Genomic DNA, 22,389 nt, shown 5'->3' on the forward strand with positions numbered 1-22,389 from the left:
CCCTCCATTTTTATTATGCATTCTGAAGGAGGGCACAGTGAGTGAGAGATAGTGTAAAGGGGGAGTAGGACACTTCTGCGGCAGTGGCACAGCAAACAAGCACCACGAAAAAGGCAACAGAATTCAGAATCTGGCAGTTGAAAATCATCAGGACTGAAACCTGCCACAGTACATCCCAGCTCAGGGGCACAAGGGGCTACAGCCTATCCTGCTAATCTAACAAGAATGCCTTTGGGTGGAGTGTTTGTTTATTAAGCTGTGTCTTTATTTGTTTAGTTTTGTATATCACAAATCACTTCTTAAAGGCTAGATTAGGTTTGCTTTGCATACACAGGCAGCTGATTGCATACTGAATCACTCCTCTGCCCTTATATTCTTGCGAGAGATCATAAATCAAAATAATTGCTCCATAAAAGAGAGATGTGACACCACCAGTATAAGGATACACACACAGACTGACAATATAAATTATAAGTTAGTAACACAGTAAAAACAGAAAGTTCCTTATTCTCAATCACAACTCACTGGCTATTTCAAACCAACACATACATTAGGATTTTAGAAAAATGAAGCCAAAAGTGTGTTTTAAGTGTTGCAGTAGTCAAAGCCTGTATTGACAGCATTAGTTGCAAGACAAGAACCAACTTTGGACAGAATAACCAGTCCTCCATAGGACACACTCAGGCACGTACACCCTCACTCACTCACTCCTACTGAGCCAGTGCAGGGCTTCCCTCGGAATTAACAAGCATGTATATGAAATGTGGGAAGACCAAGACAAAGCCTCATGTGTAAATAAGGAGAAATAAATTATGGTAATTTAAAATAAGATAATATTTCAACCTTAATAAAAGGATAAGTGACTGTGTGTCTGTCTGTGTGTCTGTCTGGGTGCCCATCTGGTTGCTATGTCTCTGTCATTCCTAATGATGGCACATCGCAAACATTTGCAGTAATAAAATGCATTGCATTTGTCATTCTAACAGATGATGCATAACAAACATTAACACTGCTTATAAATTCCATACTAAATGGCATAGAACAGAGACATGCATTGCATTTTCCATTCTAACAGATGGTGCATCACACTTGATTACTTGGATTTCAACCCGTCTTAGACAAGTAGCACAGGCAGCATTATAGTAAAAGGATAAGTATCTGTGTCTGTCTCTGCGTCCGTCTGGGTTGCTATGTCTCTGTCATTCAAAAGATGGCACATCACAAACATTTTTAGAAATAAATTATTCCAACAGATGGTGCACCACGAATATTAAGACTGCTTTTACAAATCTCATACCAAATGGTATATAACAGCAGCATATGCCTTGCATTTGTCACTTCAATAGGTGTAGTATCAAAATTGATTACTTAGGTTTTGACCCATCTTAGACAGGCAGCACAGCTAGTATAATATTATTATACTAGACATTAAGCCCGTTAAAATAACAGGCGCTAGAACAGTAGTGCATAAACATTTGTATGAAGTCTATATTAAATGGCAAGGGACCTTGTATGTGGCTGTAATATGTGTCACTGTATTGTGTGCCTTTAATTTTCTCTCTCATTTATACTGGTTTGTATTTCCGTAAAATGCCTGTAATTTTGTCTGACAGTAATACAGTGGAACCTCGGTTCACGACCATAATCCCTTCCAGACCGTATGAACTGTATGTAAATATATATTTTTTAAGTTTTTAAGCATAAATATAGTTAACTATACCATAGAAAGCACAGCGTAATAGTAAACTAAATGTAAAAACATTGACTAACACTAAGAAAACCTTGAACAACAGAGAAAACTAACACTGCAAGGATTTGTGCTATAGCCTTATGACCCGCTCGCTAAAAACCCTTTTTTTAATGAGTTTTAAGCACAGGGAAAAAATGAACATTTGAAAAATCTGTAATTTAATAAACAACCAAGAAAAGTAACATTGCAACAATGCACACGCGCGCCTGTGTGTGTGTCTCTCGCGGGCCTGCGTGTGTGTGTCTCTCGCGTGTATGTCTCTTAAGCGCACGCCTCTGTGTGTGTGTGTGTGTCTGTCTGTCGCCTGTCTGTGTGTGTGTCTTGTCTGTCTGTCGCGCTGCCTGTTTGTCTCGCGTGTGTGCGTGACTCGTGTGTGTCTGTGTGTGTGTGTGCGTGACTCATGTGCATGTGTGTGTGTGTGTGTGCGTGACTCATGTGCATGTGTGTGTGCGTGACTCGCACGCACCTGTGTGTGTATCTCTCTGCACAGGGAAAGCACAGGAAGAGACTGAACACGTGCTGTGTGGCCCCGCGCATGCGCACTTCACCAGAAGACACACACACGGACACCTGGACGCACACAGGGGTTTTATTAAAGAGGATGATATTTTATAATATAATACAGAATTCTCCAAGCCACCTAATTGAATTAAAGTAATCTATTTAAGGGTAGTTCTATTCTTCTATTCACTAATCAGGGCACCGGAGACTGGTGATGCAGTGCATGCTACCACATGTTAGTAAGAATTTCACTGTACTCTGTACATATGACAGTAATGACCCTATTAAACTATAATTTATCATTTCTAAGGCTGCAGGGGGACAGAATGCATCCCCTGGAGGCATCATACACAAGGCCAATTCAACAATAAACAGGGTGCCAGTTTGTCGCAAGGGTAAGTCCCACATAACCACACTCATACTTGCACAGGCCCAGTTTGGAGATGCCATTTAACTTAACATGAACATTTTTAAGAGTGTGGGAGGATAACCCATGCAGAATACTTGCACGTCACACATGGGCTGGGTCAGGTCGGGTCAGGTAGCCCAGTGGTTAATGTTGCTGCTCCACAGATCCACAGTTCAAATCCTGTAGCGGACAATTGTCTGTGTTGTCTCCACGTGAGTGTGGATTTTCTTCAGGATACTCCAGTTTTCCTCCTCCATCCTCAAAGTTGTGCAGGTCAGGTTAATTGCCGATTACAAATTAGGGCCTGCATGGGTGTGGGAGTGGACGACGTGATGGATGGGTGTCCTGTCCAGGGCCGTTTTTTACTTTATGACTAGCACTGCCAGGACAGTCTCGAAGCCCCCCACCAGGAACCCTGAATAGTATTAAGTGAGTTTGAGAATGAATAATATACTGTGCAGTATATTGATGATGTATTCAGAGCTCTTTACTTTCTGCACACTTTGTTGTGATGTAGATTTAATTTGAAATGGATGAATTTGCCATTTTTGCAGATTTCAATTTTTGATTTTTAATACCTTTGGAAAACTTTCAAATTCTCTTGTCATTATGAGTTATTGAGTGTAGATAGATGGGCAAAAAGGTCAAATTTATCAATGTAAAATGAAATCCAAACACAATAAAGAGTGCAGAGAGTGAAGGAGTTGGAATACTTTCTGAATCTGCCGTAATGTAACATAGGCAGGCAGCACAATGGCAAGGTGATTAGCTCTGCTGATCTTTGTGTGGGTTTCCTCCCACATCCTAAAGAGAGGCAGGTGAGACGAATGTGCAGCTCTAAATGTGTGTGGCAGAGTGTGTGTCTTGTGATTTACTAGTTGCTTCTTACTTTAGTACTTGCTAATGTAAAAAACATTGATTTTTTTAAACTGTGCTAAATTCACTTCATCAAAGGCATCGGCATGTGTTAGAGCAGCATGGCTCTGCAAATTCGGAGACAAAAGACCTTGTCTGTCATTCTTAGATTGGTGATATGGGAACAAATGCCTTTTTATCACCCTCAATCAGCACTCCTCAGGGAGGAGACGATTGCCTCACCAGTTAGTTTGGTGTGTCAGTAATGAAAAGAGCAATCCAGCGAGGCCTTCTTTGTAAACTGTAATCTGTCCCTTTTAAAATAAATAAATATCATTCATTCCTTCCTTCCTTAATACAGTTTCTTATAGTGATTTTCATTTACATCACAGAATAGGAGTTTCTATTCTACTTAGTACTAGTGACAGGAATCACATGGGCAGCAGAGGGCGCCCATCTTCCACATTTGCCTAATTTGTCTATTCCAGGGTTGCTCCATTTGAACCTTGCATTTGTCTTAATGGCTGTGTAACCAGTGACAGATGAGATCTTTATTTGTTTTGTCACATCACACTCTCTCTATGAACATCGAGGCTGCTCTGCACAGATGAGTGAAACACACTTAAGTTCTCCACTGAAATGTGGACATGACTCCATGTCTCGCTCCTTCTCCCCTCTAAGCACCCAGACTCCAGTGTCCATTCTGTAGTATGCAACACACCTCAGTTTGGCTCTGAGGCCTCCCTACTCCTTCTACTTCTCCTGTCTGGGTGACCATATTTCATTATGTAAAACACTGTTCCAGAAATCCTAAATATTAACAGATCCAGTTTGTACCCTCCTCCCTGTAAGCGCTATCCGATGGGTCTTTAACCAGACCCTCTTTGTCACTTTTGCACTTTGAGTGTCCCAGGCACTTTTCTTCACATGTCCTAGTTCTGCCCTCATGTTTTCTATGTCACTCTATCTATCTATCTATCTGTTGATACTCCACTATTGCCTTCAACTCCAATCCTTTCAGATCTGTCCTCCTTGCAGTTCGCCTCTTACCAGCAGAACCTTAGCAGTTTAGGCCCTCTTGGTGCTAATCTTCTTCTTGCTTCACATTGGAAATCCCCACATATTGTCACTAATGATACACATTGAGTTATCTGCATCTCGTATTAATAAGGGCATCCATAAAAGCTATTGTGGGCCTGCCTATACATGGAAACCCACTTGGAATTTTCAAAAACGCACCTAATGAACTCTTTGACTATGAGAAACAAGATTCTCTGATCTGATCAAACCAAGATTGAATTGTTTGGCCTTAATTCTACACATAATGCCTGGAGGAAAACAGGAATTGCTCATTACTTGTGGAGTAAGAAGAGGCCGTGGAGGGTGGGGGCTATTAATTTATTTTAATGGGTTTTTAACAGAACCTATTGATTTAACTCGCGCTGGTGTGATATGTACACTTAAAAGACAGCGTGATAAATGAGCACCAGTTGTTGACAGATTCAGGAGACTAAAGGGTCAGGTTAATGCAGGTGAGTGAGAGGTCCTGTGATGGGAGAAGTATGAAGTTTTGGTTTGAGAGAAGCAAATGCTTGTCAGAGAGGTGCTTGAGGTAGAGGGAGAGAGAACAGAAAGGGACAGAATGGGCAGAATCAGCCCTGTTCATTAATTAAAAGACAGCAAGACCGAGAGCCGTTGTCCAGGTTCCGTGATGTGGCCGCAATCAAGTCTGCTGAGCAGTGGAGCAAACAAGATGGGGAGAGGCCAAAGGAACTCGTTGGAGGTGGGAGAATCAAGGTGTGGTGGCATCAGAGCAAAGGGTAATTGGAAACCGACTGAGGTGGCGGTTCTGGGAACTGCGGGTTACCGACTGAGGTAGCAGCTCGGGGTAGCGTGGTGGACCGGCATGTGGTGGAATGCATATTTGAGATTCCTGATGTCCTGACATGGAATGAGAGATACAGAAAATGCACAGAGATTACCTCTCAACATTGGTGATTTTAAACATATTCAATGGAATTAATTTATTTACTTGCATCCAATGATAATGTTTGATCATAACGGCACCATTTTAGGAATGTATGTATTGAATGGACTGTTTGTTGGCACTTCTGGACACTTTGATTCTTTGTTTAAATAAAATCTGCACACATTCTGAAATAAAAATCTTGCTGGTCTCCTCGCTCGTGCTGATTCATCTTGGTCGTGACTATCCTAGAAGGCTAGGGGCACGAGAAATCACAAATACCATTCCAACAGTTGGAGCATCGTGCTGTGGAGTTGTTTTATAGCAGTAGGGATGGGGAGAGTTTTCAGGGTTGAGAGAAAGCTAAGCAAATCAAAGTACAGAGATCTCCTTAAATGGAAACCTGATCCAGAGTGTTCTGGATCTCATACTGGGCAAAAGGTTCAAATTCTATCATGACACTGACCCTAAGCACAACGCAGGAGTAGCTAAGGGGCAGCTCTGGGAATGTCCTTGAGCTGCCCACCCAGAGCCCTAATTTGAACCCAAAAGAACATCTCTGGATTTGAAAATAGGTGTCCACCAACAGTCTCCATCCAACCTGATGGAGCTTGAAAGGATCTGGAGAGGAGTTGCATGCTACTTTAATTTTTATCTATTTTTGTACTTTATCAACTGTTCTGAGGAGATGCACAAGTAAGAATTCTTTTGTACTATGTACATTTGACAACAAACTTGACTTGACATGATTACTGGCTGCCATACACTCAAGAAAAAATTAAGAAAAAACAAAAGCACCGGCTTTATGGATTACATGTATCCAAATGAGGGTCTTTGATATTCTGTTAATTATCACCATGTAGACAATTCTGTTTATTTTAATTGTCCAATTAAACTACGTCAGAGGTTCATCCTCCCAGCATGCATTTCACATGCTGCCTCAGCTCTCAAGAGTGACTGATAGGTGATGGGGTGAGCTCAGGAGTGGATTAACAATAGGGAATGAGGTGAATGATGGAGTGCACATTGATGTAGTGGTTTGCTCTGCTGTCACACAGTTCTAGAATTCGGTGTTCAAGATTGTCTGTCAGATTTTTTGTTTTTTTGGAGGGTGTTCTGGGGCTTCATGTATAAATGGTGCGTACGCATAAAAATGTTGCGTACGAACATTTCCACGTTACAAAGCGCTATGTATAAAACCTAAACTTGGCGTAAAGCCACGCACATTTTCATGGTAGCTCCAATCCTGCTGTACATGAGTTCTCCGCTCGGTTTTGCAAACTGGCAGCACCCAGCGTCAAACCAGTGGTACTGTTCCAGTGTGGTTTCCCTTTTTTTTTTAGATCCACATCCCTGACGCGGCTTTATAAATACACTGAAATTAACTGCATATTGTTTATTAGTTTAATGCATCTGATCGTAATGAACCTGTAAACATATAATGGTCCACAGAATGGCCAGACTATTCTAAATACCATAGCTGCTTTAGCGTTGTTACTCTCACTGCACCTTCTTCTTCTTTTAGCTGCTCATGTTAGGGGTTGGCACAGCAGATCATCTTTTTCCATATTACTCTCACTGCACCACTCGGAGAATTTATATCACTGTATCTGAGTGTAGAATCACAGCTGTACAGCAGCTGAAAAAGAGAATTATCAGTATACAGCATCAAACACATGCTGCCTCAGCCATGCTGTCTACTGAACTGCTCTCATAAGGCAAAAGCTTCAGAGCCTTTCCTCGCGGTTCAGAAACAGTTTCATCCCAAGAACTATAAACGCACTGAATCAGTCTATCAATTGCCCCTTGTAGAACGCTTTGCACTTATAAGTACAATTACCTCACAGTAAACTTGCACTACAGTTATAATATTGCACAACCTGAGCCACTTTATAAAGCGCGTATTTACATATGATGACAATATCATTTTTAAGATGAAATGCAGCAAAATATGTTTATTATATTATACAGATAAAACTTTAACTTAATTTAAATAATCTATATTGTTAATAATTAAACATGTAAGGACACGGTGCCACAGCACTAGCGAGGAGCTGGCGCTCCGTTCATGGATTGTTCCTGCCTCGCGCTGTATTTTTGCTGGGGCTGGCGCGACAAGGGAAGGATAGATGGTTGGAATAATTAAACATGTACTATGAAGATATTTCAATGTTCCTTGAAAGTTTTGAAGAATCGGCGTTCTAAGCTTACAGATGGCTTAACATCTATTACAGAGCTGATTGTGTGGCGATTGGTTACTTGGAGAAAGAAAAGGAAGGACAAGAATTGGAGGTTAGTACGTTTGAAAGAGACAGTACTGCTACAATAAATTATTTCATTGAAGGTCGGGAAAGTATACATCTCAGTATTTCAATTATTCAGAGAGCTGTAATATCACAAATGTAATGGATTCTGTGTCCTGTCGGAGGAAGAGAAAGCCAGTTTAAGATGCACATAGTGATTCACACACATAGAGCACATAGAAGATCAAATACAAAACAAAGCATTTAACATGCTACTTTAGTTAAAATGGGATTTGAGAAACTAGTAAATTAAAAGATTTTAAGATGAAATTTATGATGTTCTACTTTAATGACAAAATAAAGTACGTGATTAAAGTGGAAATTTCGAGATTAAAGTTGACATTTCATGCTTTTTTCCCCAACTGTGTGCCTATTTTTTTTTCTCTGTACCCTAATAAGCTTCCATATGACACTCAGACGGAGGGCTACAACTCGCCTTTTCACGGCGACTTTGATATCTTCTTTTTTATTTCGGGCACTGTGTGACTTTATGAAGTTTCCCCGACACGCTATGTCATTCAATCAACTTCCTTTTGTTGTTTATACCACTGTTTAAACCAACAAATAGTACATTTTCCCTTTGCCAACACTTGATATTCACTGAAATTCTTCTATTTTCCCTCGTGCTTTTGCCATTGCCTTTTCACAGAACGCTGAGCTTAAGGACTATTTATATTGATTTGCATATTCAAAGAGGCGTAATTCTGGGAGGAGTTGGGGTGGGGCAGCAGGCGCGTGCACGTGCGTTACTTTTCACGGTGACCGGGATTTATTTAGTGGAAGAACGTGGAAGCTGTCATTTGCACAGATTTATGCATCTGGATTTTTTTTGGGCGTATGAACATTTTCGCTTTTGTCCGTACACCATGTTATAGTGTGAATTCTTCGCATGGCATTATGCCTGAGGCCCCTGGTGTTTATCTCAAATCCCATAGATGTAAGTTAATTGGAAAGTTTAAAGCGGTCCTTTGGGTATGTGTGTTGGTGGGTTTGTTCATGCTTTGCACCTACTGCTGCCAGGATATGGTGAGTCGTCTGTAACATCAATCTAGATTCAGCTGGTAAGTGGGCGTATAGTAAAAGGGGTGTATGACAGCCGAGCACTTGTCAATAGATGGTGTGGGGCATATAACAGATTGTCTCGTAGTTCAGAATATTCACGTCACTGGCTCTCTGAACTCACTCTTTTGAGACAAGCTGACCAAATTAATTCTCTGTTCATTTTTGAACCATTCTCTAATCAGAGATCACCCGGATGGTCGCCTCTCATACCTGTTCTGGGTGCCTCTCCAGCCATGACTGAAGTGACTGAAATGTTTCCATGTAAACGTCCCAGCTTCTGACGACTCGTTCCAACAAGCTTTTCACGCTTTGTGCTGACTCCACTGTTTCCAAGCACTCTGAATCAAGCTGTGCCAGGAACTTCTGGATATGTGCAGAGTCGTTAGCTTTAAAAAAAAAAAAAATTTAAATAACACAGGAGCAATGGAATGAGCAAAGCTGTGAAGGAACGCATCCCAGGCTTGTCAGGCCCACCACACCCACGGCAAACACCCTTACCTAAAGCACTGCGATTTGTGTAACTGCTGCCAATTGACTTGAGCTGCTCGACAGCGGCATGCAGATGCATAATCAGGCTCTGCTCTTCTATAACACCCTTGGAGATAAAAGGAAGAAAAGAGTAAGTGGGGAGGCAAGCCGACACCTGCCTGACTGTTCCATATCTGGAATTCATACCAGGAATTAGTAAACAAAGTGGCAAACACTGGCTCCTGAACATATAGTGGATATACACAGTACACTGCCTCCTCTGCATATTCTTGTATTCATTGCCTTTACTTCTGTTGTTGATATTGTATTAATGTCACCAGGCCAGAGGGCACCAGCAAGTAAGACCTTCATTGTATTATTATACACGTGACAAAAATGTGAACTCTTCCATTCAGTTAACACAGTCAGGCTCTGTCTTGTCTTGCTATCAAAAAGCATTAGAAAAACAAAATGGCTCCCTGGTGTCTTCTTCAAGCTGTTATGAAAGAATGGCTGTTTGTGGAGATTTTTATGGTTTAAATCACTTTTTCTCATTTTCCTGAATCAATAATCTTTTAGATTTAGAATGTATTATTATTTTGCACTCTTTAGTTATTCTGAGTAATTTAAAATTCTATTGATATTATGATGTGTTTATTTTTATGGTGCCATTTTAGTTTTGGTGTTCACCACTATTCTGTGGTTCTGTCATCAGGGATGCATTGTTCAGGTGCACATGACCTTTGAAGTTCAGTAGTCACGTCATCAAAGTTTGTGGATAAAAACACAAAACGTATTTAGTGCCTTAGTTTTTGCTTTTCTTTTTTCTCATGTTTTTTGCTTATGGTTTCTGACCTCTATTCTAGTTTAGTGATATGGTTTGTTGTCTCGATTCATTGATCTCCTGGTTTTGACCTTGGCCTGGGAATTGCTGTGGAATCACACCACAATGCATAAAAGTTTGAAGGTTTGCACTGTGGTAAACTACTGGTGGTCAGTGAACCTGAAATGTCTGGCTCAAAAAAGGACTACCTGCAGCATGAGCTAAAGGAGTAACTGCACTGCACTCCACCCATCCACAATGTACATCCCATCTTCATTACCAAATGAACTGCCATGAACCCACACCACGAAACATCTCATAACAAAGATTTGAGCTGTGGTGAATTACGAGTGGTTAGTCATGAACTTACAACATCTGGCTCAGAAGTGTTTTCTTTATAGTGTGAGCTTGTGACGAGAGAGGTTCATGGCACTGTGCATTTTTAAATTTAATAAGTAATTTGGAGCGTGAAGGCTACAGGCAGGAACAGATGCACATGAAAATGTGCATGTGCTGCTCGAAGAGTGATTGGAGTGTCTGGTTGATTGTGCATTCACGTGCAGATGCAAGTGGGTCAGTCAAGTGTTTTGTTCAGGCCATTGGAGTTGGTGATTGTGGCATCTGTGCTCAGCCACAGTTCAAAAGGGAGAGACAAGGACAACAAAAAGAACAGAAAAGAGTGATGGGAAGTGAAGAGAGAAGAGAGAGGCAGGAATGGGAGAGGCCATGCTGAAAACAGTGGCGTCAGGCGGTCAGGAGAGAGAGCCCATAAGGGTCAATAGTGGGGCCAGAGCTTGTCATATTTAAACAGGTCACTGCTATTGAGCGACACATAGGAGTGGCCTATTGTGCAGTGTCTCCCATAAACACTGAAGGACTGGCAGCAGGAGATGTGTGTGTGGCTCAGTGTGCCACCCTATGGACTCCGAAGGACTGGCAATGTAGACGCGAGTCATGTTTAATGGCCTGTCGGTGGGCATCTGCTCTTGCTGCAAGGGATAAGCAGAGGACACCCCTGATTTAAGAAAGAAGAACTGGGACTCGCAGAGAATATCTACCTTTGATTTTAACCTTTGTTAATTGTTCATTTGACTTTTTAACCTCTACGTTTTCTCTTGCTTTCATTGAATTATTTACAGTATTTATGTATGGATTGAAGGAGCACTCCACTTTTAATTTGGAACACTTTGATGTGAATAAAGCACTTAACACGTTCCACCAACCCTTGCTGACCCTTTGTATCTTCATTTGCATGGTTCATTCTTGTTTATGACTATCAGCCATTTCAGGTTCAACAGCTGCTGAAGGATATGGAGCCAACTTGGACTATTATAGAGCTAAAGAGTGGCGCAATTCCTGGTGATGTCCACTGATCTTTATCCGTATCTGCTCACATATTTTCAGCATGTCATCACCACTACTGTCAGTTTTTAGTTTTTAATTTCATCTTCTGATTTCATGCCTGTTTTCAGATGGGGATAACATTAGTATTTTCTTAGTACTAAAAAGGAGTTGTAATGAGTGTGTTTATTCAAATTTGGATGTGGTAAGGTAGTAAAGGCTAAAATAGAGTAACTGATAGTGCTGGAGCTCCAATGAAGGTCGTCTTTAATCATTTAAACTGAGTGTTAAATTAGGGTGGTCAGGGCTCTGGGTGTTAGCAGGTTAAATGACAGTGCAGGTCAATTGGAAAAACAAAAGTGGGTTAACTGGCAATAATGGAGCACTTTGTGGTGCCCATTCTGGATACAGTGTCAAGCTGAAAGATGTGAGAGGGTCAACTGGAAATAATGGTACTCTGTAGCTAGTTCTGGTTAAAGTATAGATTGGGGGAAAAAAGGAAAAGGAGATGAATGGGTTAACTGGGAACAATATAGATTCACTTTTGGTTATGACATGTGTGGGAATCAATGTCAAGTAAGGGAGAGGTTACCTGAGAAGAACAGAGATCTGAATTAGGTCAATTCTGGTAAGAACGTATTGCTGTAAAGTTAACCACGGGAATTCTACCACTTTGCTAAAGATCTTTTCTAGGTGCATTATTGGTCCTTGCTGAGGAGGGGAATGATTAATGGGAAATGAAGGAGCTCTCCAACAGTTCCCTCTTTAGAATACAATATAGTGTAGAAGGTAAGGTCACAGAGGCAGTGGGTTAACTTAAATAGGCTTAATGAAGTATGAGAACAAGATGATTACTTGAGTCTACTGGAGCTCAGCACCAAACCTGAACTTTATTGCCAGGCAACAAAGTTCTTAGGAATATCTTTTGGTGTTACTTCCATATACATAGAAAGGTAAATACAATTAAACATCACAATGTTCAATACATGACACCATCACAACATTACAGGGTGGTCCAGGTCTAATTATGCAACTTTTAATGCAATGCAGGAAAACAATACAAGACAAAAGAATTGTTCAAAATATCATATTCATTCAATGATTTTTTGTCAACTCACTGATTTTTTTGTGAATTTTTTGTGAATTCTCTATGTAATAAACTTAATAAGTTATAGCGTAATGAAAATTGCATAATTAGATCTGGACCACCCACCCTGTATATGCTGACTGTGGTATTCTGTCACATTAATGACGGATAAACTGCAACTGCAAATTCCACACTTGGAATCAACTCCAGACCTGCTACCTGCTTAATAGGTAATGAAATAATGAGGAACCTGCTCCTATCTGGCTATGGAACAGCTTGTCGGTCAAACGTCCAAATTCTTTTGAGCCCCTGAAAATAGGGTGGACCGGGTATAAAAATGGCTATCATTCCTAAACAGCTCACATGATATTTACATTAAACTCCTTGAATTAAATGTGCAAGTCTACACTTCAATCATGTAATGGTTTCTTCATTTCATAGCCAAAATTATGAAAATTGTGTCACTGTCCAAAATACAAATAGACCTCACTGAAAATCTGCCACGAAGGTCCAAGATGATTTTGCATTAAGTTTAATGTACCTCTTTGAGGAAGAATTCCTTCTACCTCGTAAAACAGAGGCCCTGATTCTGTGTGGGCATTAGAGATCCCTGGGCATCTTTTGAAAAGAGTAGGGTTTATCCCCATGTCTTGGCTAAATTACAAATCATTGCAATCATTTCTGGCCCTCTAATCATCCCCTTTCTCTAACTGGTTATCTATCTATCTCTCTCACCCCTTCACCACCTAATAGCTAATGTGCGGTGAGCATGCTGGTACAAGAATGGCTGCCGTCGCATCATCCAGGTGGGTGCAACACATTGTGGTTCTCCTCTTTCTAAGCACTTTGCGTACAGAGAACAGCACTATATAAATATAATTATTATTCTTTTTAAAGTATATTAAATTTCAATTTATTGACAGTGAGAAGGACGCATTTATTGGAGAACTGTGACCTCCAAGAACACCAGAAAATTAAAAAATTTGAGACAGACTGTAGACATTCAACACAACGTCAGTCGGTAGCATTAAACATTTCAGACTGGACTGTTCAATAAATTTTTCACCAAGATTTATCACCCGTATACAGTGCAACCAGTGCATACATTATCCTCTTTAATAAAACCCCTGTGTGCGTCCAGGTGTCCGTGTGTGTGTCTTTTGGTGAAGTGCGCATGCGCGAGGCTCGGTGTGACACGCACGACCGGCGTCATGGATGCACACACACTGGAAGCTGGACACACAGTGAATGGCGTAGCCGTGGCCGCGCATGATAAGCAAATAAAGGAAAAACATCGCTGGGGAGAGTGCTGATTGGGTAGTCGTGGCCGCGCACATAAAATCCATTGCTGGGGAGACGCCACACATACTGCCCAGTGCATGTTTACTATCTAACTATCTACTAACAACATGCCACCCAAAAAAAAACACACAGACACTCAAATTGTAGATAAGCAACATCTCCTGGAAGAACGGTCAGGCTGAAAGACAAAGAAAAATATGAGCAAATAGATCGAACGAAGAAAAAGAAAATGAGTGTCAGAATATTCCCCATATTAATTTGGCTCTATCCTCTACTAATTTACCCTTTACCATAAGAAGGCGACAATTTCCAGTTACATTAGCCTTTGCCACAACAATTAATAAAGCTCAAGGGCAAACCTTAGAAAAAGTTGCCATTTACTTGCCAGAGCCAATATTCAGCCACGGTCAGTTATATGTTGCATTATCAAGAGTTAGAAGTTTTACAGATGTTGTTGTCAACGTTGTAGATGGTCCTGAACAAGAGTGTTTACAAAAAATGTTGTCTATAATGAAATTTTATTGAAAAATTTCCTGAGGTAAAAAAATAAAAACATTTTCCTAAATATCTTCTTCAGATATTGTGTATTACAGATTGTTATAAAGTTTTACACTAAGGCAATATTAATTATACTTACTGTATTGTCATATATGGGCGGCACGGTGGCGCAGTGGTAGCGCTGCTGCCTCGCAGTTAGGAGACCCGGGTTCGCTTCCCGGGTCCTCCCTGCGTGGAGTTTGCATGTTCTCCCGTGTCTGCGTGGGTTTCCTCCGGGCACTCCGGTTTCCTCCCACAATCCAAAGACATGCAGGTTAGGTGGATTGGCGATTCTAAATTGGCCCTAGTGTGTGCTTGGTGTGTGGGTGTGTGTCCTGCGGTGGGTTGGCACCCTGCCCAGGATTGGTTCCTGCCTTGTGCCCTGTGTTGGCTGGGATTGGCTCCAGCAGACCCCCGTGACCCTGTATTCGGATTCAGCGGGTTAGAAAATGGATGGATGGATGTATTGTCATATACGTTTCTATTTTATTTTTAATATAAACAGAATGAGGTCAAGGTCCCTTGCCATTTAATATAGACTGTTCCTACTAATATTTATGCAATACTGTTCTAGCGCCCGTTATTGTAACGGGCTTAATGTCTAGTTTAAGAATAATTTAGTTATGCCACTCTGCTTTTAAACTCAGGTTATTGAATTCGTAAATGAAAACTAGGATATGTTGAACTGTTTGTAAATTCATTTAGAAAATTGTATTGTTTGGAGATAATTTGAAAAATGTTGTTTTTTAAAAATAATTTTATTTAAGATAAAATACATTTCATCAATTCATTTTTTTTAACTGCGTAAATAGCTGGTGCCACGAGTCAATGACTAAGTTAAGTGACTGTTCTTTCAAAAATGACACTATTCTAGCACTACACTCATTTTAAAGAATTAATTTCTCTCAGCTTGACTAATACACCACAGGAATGATAATTGTTGTTTTATTAACAATATGTTTGCTTTAGTAATATTCATGTGAGGAATATGTTTGAATGGAAACAAAAACATGTATTGTTTTTTATTAAATGGCCGTTGTTATTTGTCTATGTGTGGCTTTGCTGACATTTAAGTAATGATCCTCTTCTTGGGTCCCAGTATGGTAGCGATTTTCTTATTTGGGTACTCAGATCAAAAAGTGTAAGAACCCCAGTTTTAGAGGGTTAGATGACAGTCACAGCCAAGGAGGTGAGCGGGTTAACTTTGAATAATGCCGCTTTGTTTAAGGTCCATTCTGGTGTAAGTGTAGTACCATGGTTACGGCTGGCAAGGCGAGTGGGTTAACAGGGAATAATGGAGCTTTAAAAAGGGTGTGCAATGAAATCAAACATAAAAAGGTGAGTGGGTTAATTAGGAATACCAGAGTTCTTCTACAATTTTGTTCAGCTTGCAACACAATGCTGTTGTTAAAGTTGAGAAAATGGTAATATTAACTGACACTGGGAAGATACCCAGCTGGCAAAGAACTGATGGCACAGACAGGAAGAAGAACAAAAGAGAGGTGCCAGAAACCTCCATTGACAACTGCAGATCAGCTCCTGAGTGTAGTGTGGGAGTCGGTGCTGAGCCAGCAGTGCAAGTGAACACATGATGGACGGTGGGGTAGGAGGGAAGACCGGAGCTCAGCTAACTTTGTTTTCTTGGTTAAGGGGTTGTATTATGGGGTTTGAGAGGGGAATTGGAAACTGCTGAAGTGATTGTTGTAACTGGCATATTGGAGCTCTACTATGCGTCCCCCTTGGTGTGGCGCTCAAGCTTTGAAATGTGGCCCCATTACTAAAGGCAATTATTCAGACAAGTGTTGGTGGTTGTGTTTTTACTTCATTTTTACTTCACACTCCCATAGCAAGATGTTCAGTTTTAAAGAGATGTTCCCCGTGCTAATAATTCTACAAGGTGGGGTACAGACTGCAGAAGGGCCCTTTGCTAATAGCAGAGGCCTAATTATTGATTGTTACTACTTAAATTTTGTTCCCTGCTGGTTCTGCCTCTGTCACTTGTAAGACGCTTCCACTTGAGTTCCAATTTGATTACCAAGATCTTCAGCAGGATTTGAGAAATATGCCTTAATCCGATTCCCCCAACATAGCCGGCCATCTGTGTTGCCACACTTAATCTGTGTTGTCCACTCCTCAGACTGCTGCTGCTGCTGCTGTCCGGCAATAACATATGTCCATGTCTAATAAACTGTAGCAGTGGTAGACTTACGTGCCAGTCGCGGAGCAGCCGTCTGACTGATTCTTGGGAGCCGTATTTTCCCTTCCACTGCTGGACTTTGCAGTTCAGACGATGGAGCAGAGCCAGGGTGGAGTGTTTGCTTTCCAGATACTCTAACTTGATCCCCAGGTACTTGGCATTGATCCTGGCGTTCATCACCCTGTAGCACAAGACAAGCTTAAAACAAATCTTACATTCCTTATAGCGTGCGGGCGCTGTGGGTGAAGTGTGAAACGGTGGGTCAATGGTAAACTTCTAGTGCCTTTTCTAACCCAAAGCAAGTTAAGCATATTATCACTTAAGGTGCCACTAATAAAGAAGCAACTAATGAGGTTTAATGTTATGTAGCACCTTTCTAAAAAGCATGCAGGAATACAATATACATTTCATACATGGCAACAAAGAAGATTATAGTAGAAATTAAACAAGTACATCAGTATTAAGATCACCAGACAATAAATTAGTCACCGGTCAATTAGGAGCTGATAAAAACTTCAGACACCAAGAGAGGACATCCCAGTATGAATGCCATCCTACAAATATCTGTGTTGTGTGCTAAGAGGACTAGTGGGGTGCTGCATGTGTTTGGTCTGAATGGATGAGTAGTAATTTTCTTAAACTAAATAAAGAGAAAACAGAGATTTTAGTGATTGACAAAAATGGATATAATGAGGGTGTTAGAAATAAAAGTCAAGATGGAGGTAAAGAATTTAGGGGTAATTATTGACTCTGACCTAAATTAAAAATCACATATTAATCAGATTACTAGGATAGCATTTTTTCACTTAAGAAACATAGTAAAAGTTAGACCTCTTATAACATTGCAAGATGCTGAGAAATTAGTTTACACTTTTGTTTTTAGCCGACTAGATTACTGTAAGGCACTCCTCTCAGGACTACCCAAAAAAGACATCAATCATTTGCAACAAGTGCAGAATGCAGCTGCCAGAATCTTCACTAGGAAAAGAAAATCCAAGCACATCTCTCCAGTTTTAATGTCACTACACTGGTTACTTGTGTCATTTAGAATTGACTTTAAAACACTGCATATGGTTTACAAAGCCTTAAATAATCTCGCTCAATCTTATATTTCAGAATGTCCGGTCACCTAACAATCCAAATCGTAACCTTAGAAATTCAAATGAGTGTCTACTTAGAATTCCAACAGCTAAACTTAAAAGAAGTGGTGAAGCGGCCTTCTGCTGTTATGCACCTAAAATTTGGAATAGCTTACCGATAGAAATTCACCAGGCTAATAAGGTGGAGCACTTTAAAAAACTGCCAAAACTCATTATTTTAACATGGCTTTCTTATAGCTTTATTCTGTATATGCATTTAATTATCATTATCATTCATGGTGGCTCCGAAATCCATACTAACTCCTACTTTCTCTGCTGTTCTTTTTCCAGTTTCCTGTGGTGGCAATCTGCGCCACCACCACCACCTGATCAAAGGCCGGAAGTCCACATGACCGTCATCATCAAGTTCTTCCATGTGAACCCTGAATACCAGGAGGACTGATTGAGGTCATCTATGTCAGGTGGAATGCCTAGAGGGGGCTGGGTGGTCTCGTGGCCGTGGAACCCCTGCAGATTTAATTTTTTTTCTTCAGCCGTTTGGATTTTTTTTTTCCCCTTTCCTCCCTGGCCATTGGACCTTACTTTTATTCTATGTTAATTAGTATTGCCTAATTTTATTTTTCAATATATTTTGTCTTTTTTCTCTTTCTTCATCATGTAAAACACTTTGAGTTACATAATTTGTATGAAAATGTGCTATATATGAAAATGTGCTATATAAATAAATATTGTCATTGCTGTAGTTCTCACCACAGATGTGAATGACTGGCAAGAATGGGTTATTGCATCGCCCATGCCAAATGGCAAAGTGCACAGGAAGTTGTGGGTGTGTCAAAACGTACTGTGCAACTGGGCTCCCAGCAGTGGTATGCATCGCAGTCGACCATTAATGGTCAGCAGAACCGCAGTTGAAAGACTGTGCTCACAGATAGGGACCATCACTGTGTGTCACAAAATGTGACAGCAAACTGCCACCAGGCATTAACTACTGCAGACAGTCCACGCAGACCCACAACAAGTCATTTCCGAATGACCACTCAGAAGGCAACTACATGACATGGATACCTGGAGCTGAATACCATGGAAGAGACCCTTGCTAACAGCTATTCACAAAGCTGAAAGTTTACAACGGGAGAGAAGTTGCAATCACTGAACTGCTGACACAATCAAACATATTATCTGGTCTGATGAACCTGTTTGTAGTTGAATAATAAACACCGTAAACCACATGAAGCCTCCCATGGGAACTGCATGGAAGGTGCTGTTCAAGCAGGAGGTGACTCTCTGATTTTCTGGAGGGGTTTCATTTACGTGGAAATGAGTCCTTTGGTTGTGGTGATGACAAACTTCAACCAGAAGTGCTACACCGGGCTTCAAGATGACCATGTATTACCTTTTGTGATTCATCTCCAGAGTGAATGCAACCCAGTTTTCCAAGACACAAAGAACATTCTGAAGCATTCTGCAAGTCAACTAACCCACAAAACCAGCAAATTTAAATAAAATGGGAAATCTGTGAGACTATTTGGAGTAGTGAGTAAAATGGCCAGCAAAGCCATTCAACCAATCTGACTAAACTGCAGGGTTTGGTGGTGGAAGTGTGAAAGAAAATACATGTCACCTACATCAACAAACTGGTGACAAACATGTCAGTCTAAACTGCAGCTGTTCTTTGGTCTCACATGAACATTAGAGTTATATGCTAGATTTAGCTAGGGGTGACTAATTTTGTGTCCGATGAGCTTATATCAAATCTGATAAAACTGGCAGCAATGAGCATAAGGCTTGGACCAGGGCTGCATGGGGCAGTGCAGAGTCAGCAAAATAGAAGAACATGAAAACTCCTCATTGAAGGCACCCCAGCTTGACGTCACTATCTATAAGCAGAATTTCACCCTCAAAGGATGCTTATCTAGCACATGGCTACTTTTGTAATCCATATTATCTCTAAATGCACAGATATGATCTAAAAGAACATGCATCATAACTTGCGCTTTACATTTGGCCAAGGGGCACAATAAGAGGGCAGATAGGGCACTCCGTGGTGTTTAAAAGAGGCATTCAAGCAGTCAGAAATGTCATGGCTCTACCACGTGTGGGGAATAACACACAAAACTTGAGTAACAATGACCTTGTGTGTGTCCTTGCCCTCTATTCATATAGCATGTAACTGAAAGTTGATAATGAGCCACTCACATACCTTTTCTTAATATCTTCAGTTTTCTGTGGGGGTACTTGATCAGCACCAGCTTTATCCACTTTTAAAAAATCACGCAGAACTTCCATCTGGCTATCAGCCTCTTCCATTAATTGCTGGAGACAAAGTTAAAGAGAAGCAAAGTGTGAAAGGCAGCTCCCACCATTCTAAGAAACAATGTAATCACTATTCTTCTCTACACTTAGCTATTACATCATTACACAAAAACATTGCAAATAGAAGCTGATGACTCACAGACAGAGCTATCACATACCCTCTGTCCTTCAGGAATTCCTGGAATTCCCCAAACCCATGGAATGAAACTTTACATCCTCAGGAGGTCACTTGTGGAAATCAGCTTTATGTAGCACAATTTCTCCCACTATCCTCAAGCTTGGATTCCACCTCCTCAGCCGTCCTCTTACTTTGCATACATTAATTACAAATCTGCTGAACAAAAACATCTGGTAGCATGCCCCAGTAGCTCTTCAACCTACACCCCAAACAATCCCAACATGTATCCATATAAGAAAATGCTTCCTAAAACACTGATTGGTGGAAAATGAAGGACATCCTCAAAGAAAATGCACACAAGGTAGCCCCCCAGATCATCTGGCCAGATGTCCAGGAGGGCCAAACTATTGCCAATGTAGGGCTGAAAACAGATGGACGACTCCTCCTAATCTCATCACGCAGCACTTGGCCTACATCTTCCATCTCTACAGTGTCTTTACAAATTTTCACCCCCCTTCGAGGTTTATTGTTGTACAACATTGAATCAGTTAATTTGGCTTTTTTGACACAGATCAGCAGAAACAGACACTTTAAAATGAAAGTGAAAACAGCTCTTGGCAAAGTGACCTAAATAAATTATGAATATAAAATACTAAATAATTGATTATGTTAAGTATTCATCCCCTTCAGTATGACACACCTGAATACAGCATATGATATTATATATACTATATAATATGATATAATATAAGCCAATAGTGATCAATTGCTGTACGATGGCAAACAAAAGTCCATTACAATGTTTTTTTTTTTTTAAATCACACATTACTCGTGTTGCATAATGCACATGTCAATTATCCAGTCATGTGCTCCAAACATAATGCAAAACACATGCATTATGGCTAAAATAATAGCTACTTCTAGAAAGATCAGTGCACAGCCTAAACAGTAAACTTAAAGCCTCATGGGAATGACTTCTTGAACTTAAGACCCACCTCTCCTAATCATTCATTGGTCAAGAGTCTTGTCTTCAATTCAAAAAGTCATTTCCATGAGGGTTTAGGTTTAATGTTTACGATGTGTGCTGATGTATTATGATGATTATTCCGGAAGTATCTAGATTGCTACAGGTGGTGGCATATCCGGGTGCTCCGGACTATAGCACACACTATGCAATTAATAGCTGCCAGAAAGAGATCCCTGTAAAAAACATCATCTATTGTACCAGAGAGGGAGTGGGACCAACAACACCAGGAACACAGAGAGTACCAGGGTTGCTCCACACTGGCAAGAACTGGCAAATGAAGATAGATCTGGGAGAGGTTCTGGGAGTTCCCTATGCATATATTTGAGACATATCTTCAATCAGAATCTGCTCTAGTCAGATTTAACAAGGCTCATGGTTATGGTCGAGTTCAAAGTACAATGGGAAGAATAGATGGAAGAGGCTTTGGACATGAAAAAGGAAAATATGAAGACCTCATCAGCAACTGTTGTGCTAAAGGCTGGAAAGCAATGTTTTCATCTGTAGAGGTGGGACGTTGGGTTTTTGCAGAAAAGTCTCTCAACAGGGCCTTTGCTGTACTTGGCATTACAGGAGCAAAGAACAGAAGAGCTATCAGTGCCATCATGAAAACAGCTGAGAAAGCACCACAATGAAGAGAGCAGATCCATGGAATGCTGCTCGTTTCCAGTTCTGGAATTGATTACTCTTGGTTGGGTCACCTGGGACAGGGTGTATGATGTTCAAAAGACCGAAAATCTCCAATAACCCCTAGGTAACATCATTCTTGAGGTATCGTGGTGAAGGATCCGGCAGTGTTTCAAGAACAAAAATAATTTAATATTATTTTAGGAAAAAAGCACGTGCTAAATGTTTGTGCCATTACTGACAATCTGACAATATTACTACCAGTCGGCCATTATCCTCTGCTATCCAGCACTAAGCTTGACTTACTTCCTCCAGTCTAATGCTACCCCTGATCAGCCATAGCCTTCAGTCACTTATCACTAAGCTTCTGCCACTTCCACCAGGCAGCCCTGTGCCAGCCATCACTAAGACTGTGCCATTCGGAATGCTACCATCAGTTGGCTATTGCCCTCTGTCACCATCACTAAACTTGCTCCACCATCTCCACCTGGTCCTCTTCCATTGCCATACCATGCCATACTCACTCCACATTTCTAGAATTCATTTCTGGCATGTGGTGCAAGCACAGTAGGTGTTTCACTTGGATTGGAATAGCACCCACCAGTA

At 40.8% G+C, this 22,389-nt stretch overlaps 1 protein-coding gene across 12 annotated transcripts in view; it reads right to left on the reverse strand.

Moving 5' to 3' along the window:
- syne2b (spectrin repeat containing, nuclear envelope 2b) overlaps window positions 1-22,389 on the reverse strand; it is a 437,867-nt gene that overhangs the window by 335,613 nt on the left and 79,865 nt on the right. For all 12 annotated transcript variants that reach the window (XM_039741095.1, XM_039741096.1, XM_039741103.1 and 9 more), the window contains 4 exons: window positions 19,902-20,014; window positions 16,614-16,782; window positions 9,345-9,441; window positions 9,057-9,232 (listed from right to left, as the gene is read on the reverse strand). In XM_039741095.1, the coding sequence (XP_039597029.1) occupies window positions 9,057-9,232; window positions 9,345-9,441; window positions 16,614-16,782; window positions 19,902-20,014 (555 nt within the window). The remainder of the gene's footprint in view (window positions 1-9,056; window positions 9,233-9,344; window positions 9,442-16,613; window positions 16,783-19,901; window positions 20,015-22,389) is intronic.

The sequence above is a fragment of the Polypterus senegalus genome, chromosome 18 (genome assembly GCF_016835505.1).
Source record: "Polypterus senegalus isolate Bchr_013 chromosome 18, ASM1683550v1, whole genome shotgun sequence".
Taxonomy (NCBI): Eukaryota; Metazoa; Chordata; class Cladistia; order Polypteriformes; family Polypteridae; genus Polypterus; species Polypterus senegalus.